The sequence below is a fragment of the Oreochromis aureus genome, linkage group 10, assembly GCF_013358895.1.
Source record: "Oreochromis aureus strain Israel breed Guangdong linkage group 10, ZZ_aureus, whole genome shotgun sequence".
In the NCBI taxonomy this organism is placed as follows: Eukaryota; Metazoa; Chordata; class Actinopteri; order Cichliformes; family Cichlidae; genus Oreochromis; species Oreochromis aureus.
This window is the reverse complement of record NC_052951.1, coordinates 22,944,901-22,961,039: the sequence shown is the minus strand read 5'-3', so window position 1 is coordinate 22,961,039 and position 16,139 is coordinate 22,944,901. Positions and strand designations below refer to the sequence as shown.

At 38.7% G+C, this 16,139-nt stretch overlaps 1 protein-coding gene across 2 annotated transcripts in view; it reads right to left on the bottom strand.

Annotated features, from left to right (window-relative positions):
* sh3pxd2b (SH3 and PX domains 2B) overlaps positions 1-16,139 on the bottom strand; it is a 34,754-nt gene that overhangs the window by 5,351 nt on the left and 13,264 nt on the right. The window contains exons 4-9 of one of the 2 annotated variants that reach the window (XM_031725931.2): positions 11,579-11,655; positions 7,581-7,672; positions 4,823-4,848; positions 4,438-4,473; positions 2,357-2,488; positions 1,300-1,401 (exon numbers count right to left, since the gene is read on the bottom strand). In XM_031725931.2, coding sequence (XP_031581791.2) covers positions 1,300-1,401; positions 2,357-2,488; positions 4,438-4,473; positions 4,823-4,848; positions 7,581-7,672; positions 11,579-11,655 — 465 coding nt within the window. The remainder of the gene's footprint in view (positions 1-1,299; positions 1,402-2,356; positions 2,489-4,437; positions 4,474-4,822; positions 4,849-7,580; positions 7,673-11,578; positions 11,656-16,139) is intronic. The other variant, XM_039618448.1, reaches the window with a different exon arrangement.

Genomic DNA, 16,139 nt, shown 5'->3' with positions numbered 1-16,139 from the left:
AGGCAAGGCTTGAGCAACATCTTGTGGAGTGAAAATGTAAGACACAAAAACGCACACACAGGACAAACTTGTTACAACAACAAACAAAGCCTTGTCTATTGTCAACATTATTTCTACTACTATTACATACTACACACAGTGAAGAATCACGTGTTTATTAATGCTGGTTAAATTGTTCTAGTCATTTATTTGATATATAAATAAATATATATTTTTATCATATATATTATTTATAACAAATACATTTATACACAAATATGCAGTTCACTTTGCATGCGAGGATTTATGTACATGCTGAGGTCACTCATGCAACATTTCTTCATGCACACACATGGACAAACATGCACACAGTTTTATATGCGTGTGTGTAGACACACACACACACACACACACACACACACACACACACACACGCATATATTCATTATAGGGGGAAAAGAAAGGCGTGCGCTCCACCTTGCCCAAAGCCTGTGCTGAATAGATCCCCTAAAGTTCTGCGACGACCCATATGCCTTGGCAGTGACCAGAATCTCCGTGGCACTGACATCCCAGCACAGTAATTGGGGCAAAATAGGAAGTGAACATTACAAATGCAATCTGGAGGATATTTTCATCCTAAAACACTTTCAGTATTGATGGATCTATGGGGAAATAATTGGTATTTTTATTTACCAGTACTTGAACTGACAAATAGTTCCTTCATCTAATGGTTAATAGGGATCTCTGGGGTGTTTTAAATTTTTCTTATTAGTGTGGCATTTTAAATTGAATGCTGATTAGCATAATGCACTTTGTTGATTTTGTATTGTTTTCTTACGGAATAAAATCTGTGAATGTTTGATTTGGATGACTCTCCAGACTTGGATAGGGCAGCCAGCCACGTCATACATCTCAGGCTTTTAAGATCTATAATTTGCATATTGGCAGAGTACCCTATTTTGAGATCCTGTCATTTACTGTACAATATTCCTTTCTTTAGCATATCCTTACTAGGGATTTCGCAATGAAATTGTAATTTTTTTCTATTGATCCTTTTGGATTTTCTTTTGCCAATTGTCTAGAATGGAAAACACACACAGTCAGAGTCTTAGCAGCAACAGTCTTCAACTCAATAAGCAAAGCAATTTTGTCAGACTGACTTTTAACCATCAACTGAGTACTGAGTGAGTTACAGGAGTTAAATGGTGTGTAACAAAGGATGTGCCTCTGACGTGGTGTATTCTGCACTTCTGCACTAAACCTTTCCTTGTGGTAACATTACGTCTAAACAGTAGCACCCAAATGTGATGCTTGATGTACCTTCTTCCCCTGGAAGACTGAAGTCATCAGGGTCATCCTGGGCCTCCAGGCAGGTGGCAGGGACCCAGCCCTGAGCATCTTCTGAACTCACAAACCACCACCCTAAATAGGCAGGAAAAACAAAACAAAACTGATATACAAGATACTGCACCTCATGCAATGCTTATTCAGTTAAGAGATTATATGCATCAGTAAAATGCACGACTGATATTTGACTTGTTGCTGGGATTGTTGCAAAGCACCACTATATGTTGCTTTTTCTTTTTTTTTTTTTAAAGTATGCGGAACCTATAGTTTATGTGATGTATTACGATTACTCTTTTATTATGCATTACTATTACTCTTCTTGGGCAGTGGTCCCCAACCCCCAGGCGTTGTTTGGTACCCGGCCGCGAGAGTTGAGGCTCGGGTGTGAAATTTATGGTTTTCGGGGTTTTTATTGTTATTTTTTAAACGTTTTTATCTCTAACTTGGCTTCCCTGGTCTTTTCCTGTATGTTATGAATAAATCTTTTTTTTTTGGGTACCGGTACTGGTTTTATTTTGTTGTATTTATCCGTGACACCTTAAAGGCTGATCCGTGAAAATATTGTGGGACATAAACCGGTCTGTGGCGCAAAAAAAGGTTGGGGACCGCTGTTCTTGGGTGTACATGTTACCACTGCGGATATTCCAATATTTGAATGATTATTCATTTTAGTAATTTGATTAATTAATTCAATAAAGTTAATAAATAGCTATGATTTACAAAACAAGATGACATTACTGCCATACTCTGAGGTTTTTAAAATATTTTTTTATTCTTTTTTTATTAATATATCTACTGCTATTTCTCTTGAGTATTTTTAGCAAACCTATTTAACTCAACCTTAACAGCTGGCAACAAACCAAGTCCAGCAGTAGCAACAATCCCACAATAATGTTTCAAGTAATTGCATAGTTCCACATTGACACTTAACGTAACAGGTTTGCTGAACAGTGAAAGCAGCGATCTGCCACAATAAAAACATTAGAGAAATGTACAGAAAATATATGTTCAAATTCTGTATGAAACTTGCCAGACTCATTTTTCTCAATGACCTCCACCACCTGCCCCACATGCAGGCTTATCTCAGAGCTCTCCTGCTTCTCATAGTCTGTTACTGCCACATACTGGTCAAGTACAAGAGGGTCTGCTGAGGAGGAGTCTCCTATTAAGGGAAGAATAAAAAAAAAAAAAAAAATAATAACAGAAGTTTAGCACATCTTTTTTGATCTTTCTCAGGGAAGTCACGAATGAAATCTCAATAATGCGAGAAAAGCCTCCACTCAATATCTCTTGTTCTTCGCTGAAGAGCTCTGTTCATATGTGCATAATATCAAAGGACTGTCCATGAACTTGGAATTATAAGATTGCATCAGTGTGGGTTTAAGGTATTGACCTTTAAAGGTTTTGCATTTCATTGACCAAATGTAATATGACCTTTTAAAATGTCAGACTTTATATGCGCTTTGAATAACTTCACTAAAAACCAATTTAAGCAGGCCTTTACAAAACAGCCAGAATTCAATTTTAGGCTAAGTGGGAGGAAAAAAACTGCCTTTTGATAAAATGCCAAGAATAATTCCAAGGTCACAATTTGTGCAAAAGCTATTAAGTAAAAAGTTTTTTTGTTAGAGGGGGCTTATGTACATTACTGAGATTCCCTCAGAGTCGAGACGGAGGAGGCAGTGTACGTGATTGGAAAGGAGCGTGAGGGGAAACAACGAGCTGAGAGAGAAATAAAGGAAGATTTGGAGAATGGGAGTGAAGGGCATGGATTGAAAAGCGTAGATGGTTAATTTATTTATCACCATGACTGTGACATGTCCATAAAAACAAACCAGCATCATTAAGACCCACCACCAATGTTAGCACTACATCGCTAAAAAAAATAAAGTAACAAATGAGGGCTCACAATATAATCACTGTTAAAAAATATATAAATGAAAAAAAGGTACAACTCTGCTTTTTCTATTGATGTTTGTTGTGTAAAAAATACACACACTAAAACTTGACTGATTGATAAAATGCATGATGAAGGGACATTAGCATCAATCGCAGCATGCTAATCACTGAAGGTGCTATTAAACATATTCTAGAGTAATGCGTTCATGGCACACAAAAAGTTCAGATTTAAAATAACAAAATAATAATAACATTAAGTAATTACAGTAATTACAAAATAGATTTTCTTGATCGGGCCGCTTAAAATACGTTAGCATTAGCCTCCTTCAGTGAGCAGCAGCTAACTAAGAAAATACATCTGATTAGAGCCAAATTTAGTACTGCTTAATCTGCAATTTCTCCATTATGTCAGTTAGAGATTTGAATATTAGTAATGCAAATTTCTCTAAAGCAGAACTGGAGGAACACATTTTTAACAAAAGCTATTTTCAACTATTCCCTTAGTTACTGTGTGTTTGAGTTCCACATTTTTTACTCCAGATGCCTTTCCAAACAAAACCTCAAACCTTTTTTTTTCCTCCCAGGATCAAACCAAAGATCTCTGGCAAATTTGTAAATCACTACACTATGGAGCCACTAGCTAAACCAGCTTAAGTCGGTTAGCATAATTAGCTTACCTTAAAAAAATAAAAAAAAATAAAAATAATAATAATAAACAGAACCATATTTAAAAATGTAAATGACAAATTTATTAATTGTAATTTATTAATTAATGACAACGGCATCCTGAAACATACTGGTATAAATTTTAAAGGATTCCTTTATAATATCAACTTCCTCAATCCTTTACATTTCAATGCATCTTTAAATCTAGTGATTTTTAAAAATATATATATATTTCTAACTCCCTGATTCAATGTACTGCTGTTAGCATAACCAAGCTTACTATACAGGGTCATACATCCATAGTAGAGCATAACTTTACTATCCTGTTTCAACACAACATATATAAATAGAGCTGAGATATGAGCCACACCAGTTCTAAAAATCAATCACCAACAATTTATCATTAACAGAACCAATGCAAGCCCCAAGCCTCAACAGAGCCACATCCCACCTGCCCAGGCCAGGGAAGGAGAGGGGGGACGGGCCACTAACGACCCACTGGGGTTACACACACAGCACGACCAAGCATGACAGTGTGTTTACTACCTCGCTTTAGGAAAGTAGTTGCTCTCTCCACAAACCCTGAGGGAAAGGAAAATGAATGGAGAAGAAAACTGAAAAAGATAACATGGATGCAAAATTAAGAATAAAAGATGAAATGAAGGGATACAGAGTATATAAACAGGAACAGAGAAGGACAATGTTTGTTTCTTGGTTCACCAGTACTGTAACATCAGTATAGAAGGAATGTCTTCTAATAAAGTCATTGTTTTGGTTTGTTCAACCTGTGACCACTAGATGGAGATAATGTCCTATTATATGAAGACTTGCTTTTATTCCTTTCCACACACAGTTTTTCAGAGAAAAGTCAAGATTCTCATGATTAACTAACCTACCTTTCATTTCAAATACACAATCAAAGCTATCTCACCTGATTTCTTCTTCCCAATGGGTTCCCTGTTAAAGAAAAGAAAACATTACATGACCACACCATACATACCAAAATGGAACAGAACCAGCATACTATTAATATTTAACATAATTCACAAACTTATGAAGGTCCCACTTAAATAACTTAAAAACAAACATCAACAGCAATAAAACAGCATCCCCAATTATTCATTTATACTTAATTTCACTATCATTTAACATGTGTACTGCTGGAGGAATTTAAAAAAAGAAAAAGAAATAATCTTTACCCATCAAATCTACAAACTGTCACGCAGGAGAAAACAGACCCATGTCTGCATCGCAGGCTAATGTGAATAAAAAGCTTTGAGATAGCTGATCCCGAAAATCCGGGCTGATGTTAAATTCAATACAGCATCTGCTGTGTCTGGTTTAGACATTATCCAGATAAATAGACCATCACTCCACAGCAAGAGTCAGGAACTGATTCAATGGCCAGATGCCTCAAAAAGTCACTGGTGGCTAATGCTCAGCATTTGCTCTGTTTGTCCCTCATTATCTAAACGTTGCCCCCTTACTTTATAGCCTACCAATGCCTTCCTTTTTTCCATCTCACATCTTCCACGTCTGCTCGACCTACTGCTTTATCTCCCTTGATTGTTTTCCTTGGCAGCCACTCTGTGTCCATTTCTCTGCATCAACATCAATGCTCTCAGCCACATAAAGGATTATTGGATTGATAGAACTGTTAATTGCAGAGACCTCATCTCGGTGAATGTTTACCTCCAAGCTTGCCAATTAGGGTATTATGAAAAGGAATACTCAGGGCGACCGACTAAATGGACTACAACAGATGAATCTGCGCGTGCACTGCATGTGTATACTTTGTTTTCATACAGAGAATAAAGGTGAAGAAGTTTTTGAACCTCAAACTAAACTTTACAGTAAACAACTGCTTGCAGAAAATCGCTCCATCCCTCCCTGTGCCCAGCCTTCTCTCTGGATTAGGTTATATGACGTCCTTTTTTTCTATAATGATCTTCCTTGCATTTTCTTTCCTTTTCCTTGCCTTCTTCTTGCAACACTTCCTCTTTTGTACTTCTTTCTTCCTTTTTACTCACCGACCATCTACTTCCTCTTTACAATTAAGTTCTCCTGTTCCTCTCCTTTCCTCTCCTCTCTGCTGCTCTTAAGAAGAAAGTATAACATGTCCTATTCGTTGCAGTAGATTTATAGGCCATGATAAATCTTCTCCTACAGTTGCTGTACAGCAGCCTTGTTGTCAGTCAGCCAAACAACAGGCTGCACTAGCAGAAAGCAGTAATCCAATTTCAATAAAGACAAACCAAGGTCCTTCCTATATTCATCTGCCTCAAGGAATCACATCTCTCTCTCTCTCCCCCAACTCTACTGACACATGCTTATGGCTTTGTATGAGGAGTAGGGAAGTATGGGTCCTTGGCAACCTTCCCCGAGGTAAGAAAGGGAAAAAAAAAAGACAGAGGATGTGTGAGAACAAACAAGAGTGAGGCCTGGGTGTCATAACTTATAAATATAGATTCATATTCCACCGACAGGCTTCGGAAACTTTTAGACACACTTTTTGTTTGGTGTCAGCTTACAGTTGCTATGATCTGCCATCTTGATACCACCAATAGAGTGAAAAGTTTTCCAATATCAGAGAGCACAAATGCAAACTCTTGACACAGAGGCCCTGCATGTGGAAAATAACACCCAAATCCTTGTGATAATTCCAGTTTTGGGAGAGATCTTTTTTCCCCCCACATATTTACTTGAATTTACTATTTAAAGTAAGAGTAAGTACATACAAGTTAGGGCTGTTTTAAACTCCAGTTATTTAGCTAATGTCCATCACAATTTATACTGAAAGTGGCTTTTCTTGTCAAAAGAGTGATGTTAATACAATCAAGCAGTCTTCCTAAAACCTGGCCCCAGTAAAGTACTTGACGGCAGCACACAGCACACTTCAAAGGAAGATTAAATCTGTCCACATTCTAGATGACAATATGGCAGGCTGTTGCAGGAGCTCATTTCACATTCAATCTTCATAACAGCTTCTTGTCCTGTTAATTGTCCTTGGGTGTGAACCCCCAGCTGCTCACTCAGAGCATGCCACTCCTGAATGGCATTCTAGCATTTATAAAACATCAGGATGTGATAGGTTTATACATAAATATAGTCACAGGCCTGATGACTTATCTACTGGATTTCCTGACTGCAGAGAACACACGTCAAGATGTTTTGACGGAGAGGACATGACTACGCTGCCTTTCTGCAGCTGTTAGTAAAATTAATTAATTAAATAAAACATCTCTAGGGTCTACGGTTTCGCTGAAGGCAGCCATCCATAACCCCTATAGCCCTAAATGTGTTAGTAAGCTTAATAACAACACATTTGCGTTACTTTTAGTGCTGGATATTGCGCTAATGTGTTGAGAGTGAGATTATCAAGAAACCGTGTGGACTCAGCTGTGTAGAGGCTGGTGTCCGCACTCAGCTCCAGCAAAAATGCAAGCTCAGCTTTAAAAACAGGACCTATTAAGTGTGTTTCTGCTAGAAAACCCCAACAGAAGGCTGAGCGAGAGCATGAAATCATATTCATTAGAGGGTATAATGAATACTCATTACCAGCAGACCTCGCAGGACATGACATAACATGAGCCAATGGAACAATGATTTACCATTGTATACAAGAGGAAGGGTTTTTAATAGTTAAGGAGATATGTGAGGGTGTGTTTGGGTACATGTGTGCTACTCACTCCTTGGGTGGGTTGAGGTCTTCAGGTCTGGTCTCAAAAAACACTCTGACCTCCTCGCACTGGGAGATGTAGACTGGCAGCTGAATGAGGGCCTGGATGCACAAAGATTTCAGGAAACTTAAACACACAAACTGACAAGCATAATCACTTCAGTGCACAGGGAGGTCAACCAGAGGATAAAAACAGTATTCACTTGACCTGGCCTCAAGTTTTTATGTCTGTTCTCATACTTATTTTGCCCTGCAAACGCTTGGTTTCCAATAAAAAGAACAAAATCTGTATCAAAAATTCCTAAAATCGCAAATCTTCCATTCTTTATTTATTTTTTGGTCAAATCTTTATTCCTCTTTTTAGGATCACCGGCAGCAGAGAGATGAGTCCTGACAACAGATAAAAGACAAACATCCACATTCAGTTTTCTTTATTAGTCATTACTAGTCATTACTCATGCACAGCTATTCATTTTTTTATCTGGCTGTTTTCCATTGCTCTCAATCAGTTCTCTAAAGGGGAGCAGGGAAACGAATAATCACCTCACCAGCTTGATGTGCCAAACCAGAAGAAAAAACAACTCCCATCAATGACCTTGTGGAGACTATCCCTCTTAGCTATGAAGAAAATATGCAACTCCTCCATTTGCTGGCAAGATCAGCTCAGTGCTACCCATCAAGATTCCCCTTCTGGTCTCTACCTCTAATTTTAATACTCCTAAGTGTTTCGGCTTTGTCCTTCCAGGAAGCACAGCCTAGCTCCTGGACTCTCTGACACATGCTGATGTAACGTCAGGACTGACGGATATGGAATGGAAGCCAAAGACGTAACCAGAGTGTCCTTGTCCCATGCACTATGTTTTCCTTGTCATATGTAGGACTATGGGTCCAGCAGCTTGTGTTAAAGAAAAGAAGAGACACTACTACTACTATTTCTTCTTCTACTACTGTGGGCAAATTCGTACAATTCTTTTAGCTGTAAAGTCATACAGAATGCAAATGTGCATTTGTGTCCTCATTCCTGTTTGCTGATTCATGGTACATGTTAGGCTTCAAAACTATTAGGCTTCAAAAGGTTCTTGTGTTGTTAAGACTTTCAGAGGACCCACACAACGTTTAGTCATGCAGCCCAGGATGTTGAGCCGTAACTGAGGTCAGAGTGCAAAATCTCTGCCTGCTGCAGAGGATGCAATCCTTGGATTTATTTCCATCCACGTGTGAGCATGTGGCTTGACCGCTCATTACAATTCTCCCCAGGGAGGAGACAAGAGGGAGGCTCAGGGTACATTACGGCAAATGGACTTTATGGGTGTTCTTTATAGAAGGCCGCATTAAGGTAATTGCACGCGTGTGTGTGTGTGTGTGTGTGTGTGTGTGTGTGTGTGTGTGTGTGTTTTTGTGTGTATTCTCCAAGGAAAAATATATAATGGAAATGCAAGACCAACCTCTCACAAGGTACAATACACTGTGGCAGTGTGGGTCAGTGTACAGTATCCTCTCACATGTACACACATATAGTGAATGTTTAATTAGAATAAAGGGCATCTTAGCCATATATTTAAAAAATCTTGATGCTCATGTTATCTGCATAAGTGATTTTTGTAATGTTCCACACGTATATGCGAGGTCTAAATAAAGCTCTAAAGAGACTTTTTATGTGATTGTTTTTTATCAGCTATTCGACCTTCCCAGTGATCTCTTTTTTCTGTTTTTTTTTAATCCAACCTTTCATCCAACTGTGCTTCCCAATATGAAAAACAAGGTTTCATAACCAGGGAAATTTGAAATGAGTCAGTTCAAAGCCTCAGCTGTACAACAGAAGAGATGACTCAGCTCTTCTGTAAGAACAACAAAGTTGTACCTTGTCAATCTGACTACATGTGGGGGTGGATGAAATGCCATTTTTGATCCTCCAGTAAAGTTTTGACTTGTTTTTGCCGCTACTGCGATAACTTCTTCGCTGGCAGCTCTTAGCTCTGACATGTATGATACTGCCAAAGGACTGACAGATGTTTTAAATCACTAACAAATGTGTGGGACACAGACACCACATTGCTTGAATTTAAAAGCAATATGGTAAAGGGACTAATTCTTATTTAGCGCTTTTCTCTGCAAGTCAGTGTTGCTAACATTCACACTCTGATGAACGCATCAAGAGCAATTACCCAAGGACACTTTTGGCATGCAGACTGGAGCAGCTGGGGACTGGACCATCAACGTTCCAGTTAGTAGATGCCCTTCTCTACCTCCTGAGCCACAGCCACTCCTGGACCACATTAAGGCTCACTCTGCTTCCATTCTGTCTTTAAACATAACTAAAGCTCATATACACTGAAACATTTTAAAGGCAGGCATCCTTGAACCAATAATGCTAAGCAGGTATATTTTATGGCTTTTCATACATTTACACAACTTCAAATTTGACTGTGGCAATTCCACTGAAATTGTCTCAGCCGTTCCCATAAAACACCCACACCCTCAGACATGAACCAGCAACTCTACCCTTTCCTCCCCTACCTTTATTTTTCACATAAGTGGTTAAAGATGTTGCCTACCAGCTGCACATTCCTTTAACCCCAGATGACACAGAGCCCCTTCGGTCCTCTGCATTGTTCATCATACATAAAAGCTTTACTCTCAGGCCTGAAGAATTGCTGTTTTTACTGTTGAAGAAGTGACCAGTCAGTTCCACGTTAGGAAGTAATTTTTTTTCAGTAATGGTTTCAAAAGGGTCTTGATGGAGAAAGAGAAGTAAAACAATTAAAATATAAGGCAGCTGAAAATCGTAAAAGCGCGAGTACAGGCTAAGTTAGAAGCAAAGTTTCCTTCGTCGAGAGAGACATAAGGAAATGTTTGTGTATGTTTTAAAGCCCCAAGTCACGCCTGTAAAATGTAACAAAAACATAGCCCGTGGTTGTGTGGATATGCTGACTGGAGCTAGCTCAGCAACGGGAAAATGCTTTGCCTGTGGCACAACTCTGCTGATGGCAACCACCACAACTCCAGAAGATATCTGCCTTGTAGATATGTATCCATAATAAAGCACCTCACTGAGAAAGATGAAAATCTTTAAACTGCTATTCGACTTTACTTCAGAAGCTAAAAAGATGAGCATCAATCATGATTATTTTATATAGGCTGTGGTAGTTGCGTTCCTGTTGAAATGAAGCAATTACTTGCTAGCTGTTGGCAGTTATACGGTTGAACCTCATCTGCAGTGGAGCTGGAGAATGTAGAGTTGCATGATTTTCCTTTTCTTGAGATTAAGTGAATAATAATCTCTCTGGTAAAAAGCAATGTAATGGGCTGGACAAGGCACAAGTTTTGCATCATCCTTTTTTTTCACTTATGGAATTAGCTGTGGTATTTCAAAATGACAAAACAGACACCACACACACACACACATTACAGCATGCTTGCAGCCTGGCAACATTCATCAATTGTCTTGCTCTAGGGGGTCATAAGGCCTACATTTTGTGTGGTGTAACGACATTCTCTTCTCATTTAGCTACATAGAAACTTTTTTCCCCCTTATACACATCTATCCCTTGAGAAAAATTCTCCTTTGGCGTGTTTCTTTTTGCAGGAAGGTCAGAATCTACAACAGAGCACCTGGGGACCTTTTAGAACACATCGGCAGAGTGGATGCCTGCGGTCACGAAGACTTGCTCCGGCATGTTTAGCATGCCACACACCGCACAGTGCCAATTTAGATCGCAAGGGCAGCAGCATTATTCATAAAGCTGCAACAAAGTGAACGTATAAATCTTTCTGTTATGCAAATGCTGTAGTTTGACTACAAGCTTGACTTTACTTAATATAAGCTTGTGTTTGGACGACTAAAAATGGGCCTGAATGTGATTAAAAATAAATGGGGGGGAAAAACCCCCAGCTAGCTGTGATGTAATGTACACAGATTGTGTTTTCTTTTCTCTTGACCAATGCATTTTATACCATATATATGTTAATGCATAGCAATAAGGAGAGAAGTGCATAACAAATACTCACCCTGCAGTATTCATTAATAGGTCTTAGCCTTTTCATTGCCACATCCCTGATGTGGCTCCTCCTAAACAGAATCTTTCCTGGAACAAACAAGGAAAATTAGATTTAGGAACTTAAATACTGCAACCTACCTTTACATATGGCAAGTTAACATGTGCATATACCTTAGAAAAAATAATAATTGTAATCTTTTCCACCGCAAGTTTTCATATAAAATACACAAAAGCTACATTGAAAAACGAAACAAAAAAACCCTAAAAAACCCAAACAAAACCTTGATCGATTTCTTCAAGTAGTGACTTAAAAGAAAAACTTGCAGGTAGACTGAAGGACAGTGAAAACGGTGGCTTTTTACAAAATCTAGTTAGTGAATTAGCATGCAGACACAACACAGTCGCATCATCAATAACAGTGACAGCACAATGAGGAGGCTAAGGAGGTGGGTGAATAGCTGGCCTTTCCAAGTTAATAAATGATTTGGGACAGGCAAATAGTGCCCGTTTGACAGTTTAAACACTGCTCCCCTGTTCTTATCGCTAGGCACGCATTACCACAGGCACGGGCAAGCTAGTTCGCCATAACAATAACAAGAAATGGCTACAAATAGCCCTCTTTTCTATTCAAAGGCATGTGAAAAACTTCAGAGTAAACATTTTCTTTGTTCTCGTTTGGCAATAGAGACTGAGACATATTAATTAAAAAATACAGTATAGCAGGGCAAAAAGTCATGTAATGAGTAGAGATGGACCGATCCGATATTACGTATCGGTCCGATACTGACCTAAATTACTGGAATATCGCAAAAATGGCTAAAAATGCACTCCGATCCATTAAATATCAAAAAGCATCTCAAAAACTTGGCATGTAACCGTAAGCAATGCTTCAGAGTAAACATTTTTATCCCAGAGAGAAGTAAAGCAAGTGTGTAAGTTCATCTCTTTTGTTCGACTGCCTCTCTCTCTCTCCTCTCCTGCACTACTTCAATCGTGAAACTGCTTAATGATCAGCTGATCGACCATCTCTTCTTTTTTTGGCCCAGAAAGAGGAAACATATAACTGTGCAGGGGCGGATCTAGCAAAGTAAAAATACAGTATAGGGGCATAGGGCATGAACAGGAAAAGGGGCAGTCATGTAATGAGATCCTAAATGCAGGTGACAGATTACAATATTACCACCATCAAAGAGTCCTGGTGTTTGCTTTTGAAACAGACTTGCTGACACATCATCCATCCATCCATATATAACAGCTCCATTTCACTATTGTTACAATAAACCAAAAGTGGCTGAAACTTGACTTCCATCCATCCATATACAGCTCCATTTCACTAGCTTAAAACTGTTTATGCTAATACTTTTCTCTTTGTTCTGTGAATCTGAAGTATTCAAGAAAAGAAGTAATCATGAAAGGAAGGGCCAAGGTGAGACAGAGGTATAAAAGGTTGTACAAGTGTATACTGCTGACTGGAGTAGATATTTGTGGTGACTTCACACCACAAAAAAGTAGATCTTGCATATTTTACAGAAGAACCACCAACACCCAACAAAGAAACAACCTCCACACCCTTCCCAGCTATCCCTGCTCTCACTACAACCTACTAGCTGACTCAGGTGATAGACAAAACAAATGGAAAACCCCCAGGATATTGTATAAATAACACAATAAAAGGAAGCTCAAAAGTAAGACAGTGAAGCTTACTATAATATCAAAAAAACAACCTGCGGATGATGTCAGTTAAAAGGAAAAATGATTTGTCTAGAAGTTAATTTAACCACCAGGGAATAATAAGTAAAGCTTCTAATGTGACCTAACTGGGACAAATACCTCAAAGATCTCTGCAGAAACATCATGATATAACTAGTGCTTCCTCATGGGGGTGGGGGGGGTGGTCGTCTGATTGTTGGGGTTTTCTCTGTATGATTGTAGGGTCTTTACCTTAACTTTACCTTACAATATAAAGCGTCTTGAGACGACTGTTGTTGCGATTTGGTACTATTAATAAAATGAATTGAATTTCATTGAAAATTGGTTGTCCAACAGTTTCTGGTTCATAACAGGCTTGAGTCTTGGTGGTTCCTCAGTTGTTCCAAAACATCCCAACCAATTTCCTCTCATCAGAGAGACAGCTTGGGTTTCCTTCCCAACCCTGGCAAAGTGGTAATATATCCAAATAAGGTGTATTCATGTACAATTGTTTGAATGATTTGACTGATGATCTTGGAATCTGCAGTTGTTTAGAACTTCCCAACTTGTGTAAATTGACAGTTTTCCTTCTTAGATCTTCACAGAGTTGTATCACACAGTAGTTGCCTAGTCAAGTTAAAAGAAATTGTAGAATAGTACCACTTTTTTAAAAGATTTAAGTGAATCAATGTATATATTTGAGCCTATATGTTTCTTAAACACATGCTTGTCCACCCAGTTCTTGTTGTAAAATCATTCCACTCTGGAAAAAGAACAGTTCAAAGAACTCATTAAAAATCCTAAATTTATCACGACATTCATGCCCATGATGAGAGTATGGAAACATCTGTTCACAACTGCACATAATTAATAGATAGCCACAGCTTAGTAACTTTGGCAATTTTTTTTGCTGTAATGCCAACGGTCAGTTGTAAGTTTTAGTCTACTGCCAAAAACAACAGTTATTAAAAATGGTGTGTTCATCTCTCTTGGTGAACCCCACAGGTTCAGGGGTTGGGCAGAGGGTGCCTCAGTTTAAAAAGTTGTACAATAAGCGATGCATCATCCATAATGTTTTTTACCAAGGCTGCTAACTATTATGCTACTACCATTTCCCATACTGCAGATAATTGCATCACAACAATAAATAAAAATATGAAATCTAGTGTCAACGGGCGTGGTCTGATTAACAGTAGACTTTAATATTTTACCACATTGCAAAGGACAACAAGATCATACTACATAAGGGAGACTGTTACAAATGAGATTAACTAGAAGAAGAATTAGAGAAGACATTTCAAATCTCTATGGCATTGGCAAGCTCTTGCCAGAGCAGTCGAGGGGACACTGTCGGGACAGCACTGAAAAACTAAAGAGATTTGAAAGTCAACCCTCAGACACACTTCTTCTCTATTTCTGTCTCTTTCTTCCTTTCCTCCCCTCATCACTCCTCAAGCAGAAAGCGTTCTTGAAGGTTTTCCAAAGCTCTCTGGGGTCAGGAGAGAAGCACTGACTCAACACTGCCCACTTTGTATGCACGGCAGCTCATGGATGCAGCCGATGAAAAGGGCTTATTTGGGCAGGGTGGAATGCTGCTACCCTGGAGCCATGGCTGAGGCACGGTGGACATTTTGGCAAATCTCAGAGTCAGTAGTGACCAAAAGTATCAAACAGCTTTTGTTTCCTGGGAAAACTGAGCGAACTACATGGAGAAAAAAGGCTGTTTAAGATGGCCATACATAGAGAGGTTATTGTTACCTCACCCAAAGAAAGCTGTTCTCAGAACTCACATCTTAATGACTACATTCACCAACCTAATTAGCCTTTTTGGGGAGATTTTGAGCTGCTAATACTTTTATAGAACACGAAAGGACTTGGGATCTTGTGACCAAACTGTGTACTCGAGACCGTATTTGGATTTTACCTGACACGTGCATATATTCAGTTGGGACTTAGTAAAAGTAGGGTTGGTCTTGAGGAAAAAATAAATTAAGTAAGCAGCAAAAAGGCATATATTTATAATTTTTTTTATAAATACTATTGTCTACCTATGGAAATTTGCTGGACTTGGCTTGGACATGGCTTATATCACTTTTGTTGCTAAGAAAACTGAGGATATTTCTGTGAATTTTTTTTGTTTTGTATTTAAATCGGGCTTGTACAAAATGACTTGACCACTAAGGTTTTAAATAACACAACATCTAGGCGTGTACGGAGAAGAAATACTGATTTGCGCCTATGTTGTAATTACTACACAGGTGCACATTCCTGCACAGGTGTGTTACTGGTGGAAGAAGAGGACAGAGACAAAGTGGTGAATGTTCTATGAATCAGGCGTAAGCCCCAACTTTTCAGCCATTTTGCGTTTTTTTGCATTTCACAGCAGACTTAGGAGGAAATGTGAGTTACTCGGCTCCACAGAGTTGTATGTGACCTGTGCGGCATGCAGCACCTCCTGCCATGTCAGGCAGATAGTTCCTCAGGCAATAGAGTGCACAGAGAATACAAAACAGAGAAAAGAACGTTTTCGAAGGACTCTATGCAGTTCTGTGAAAAACTATGTCCATATTCAGTAGCTTGAATTAGCAGACCCACAATTTATCTTAACTTTTTAAAAGCCAACCTGACTCTGAATGGTGGGATTAACACGTCAAATGTATCATTTTATCTTTATGTCATTTATGAACCAATCTACAAAACCTGGCACCATCTATCTACAGATAAAGAGTTGCCTGTGTGAATGAAAAATACATAAAGTTATATATTTATTGGACTTCTAACAAATTCCTTCCAAAGGCCAAAATCTGACCTCAGAGTAAAAATGCTGTCAATGCTTGTCAAAGAGAAGAAAGCATAAGTTCTACAGTGTGTACTCTTACTGA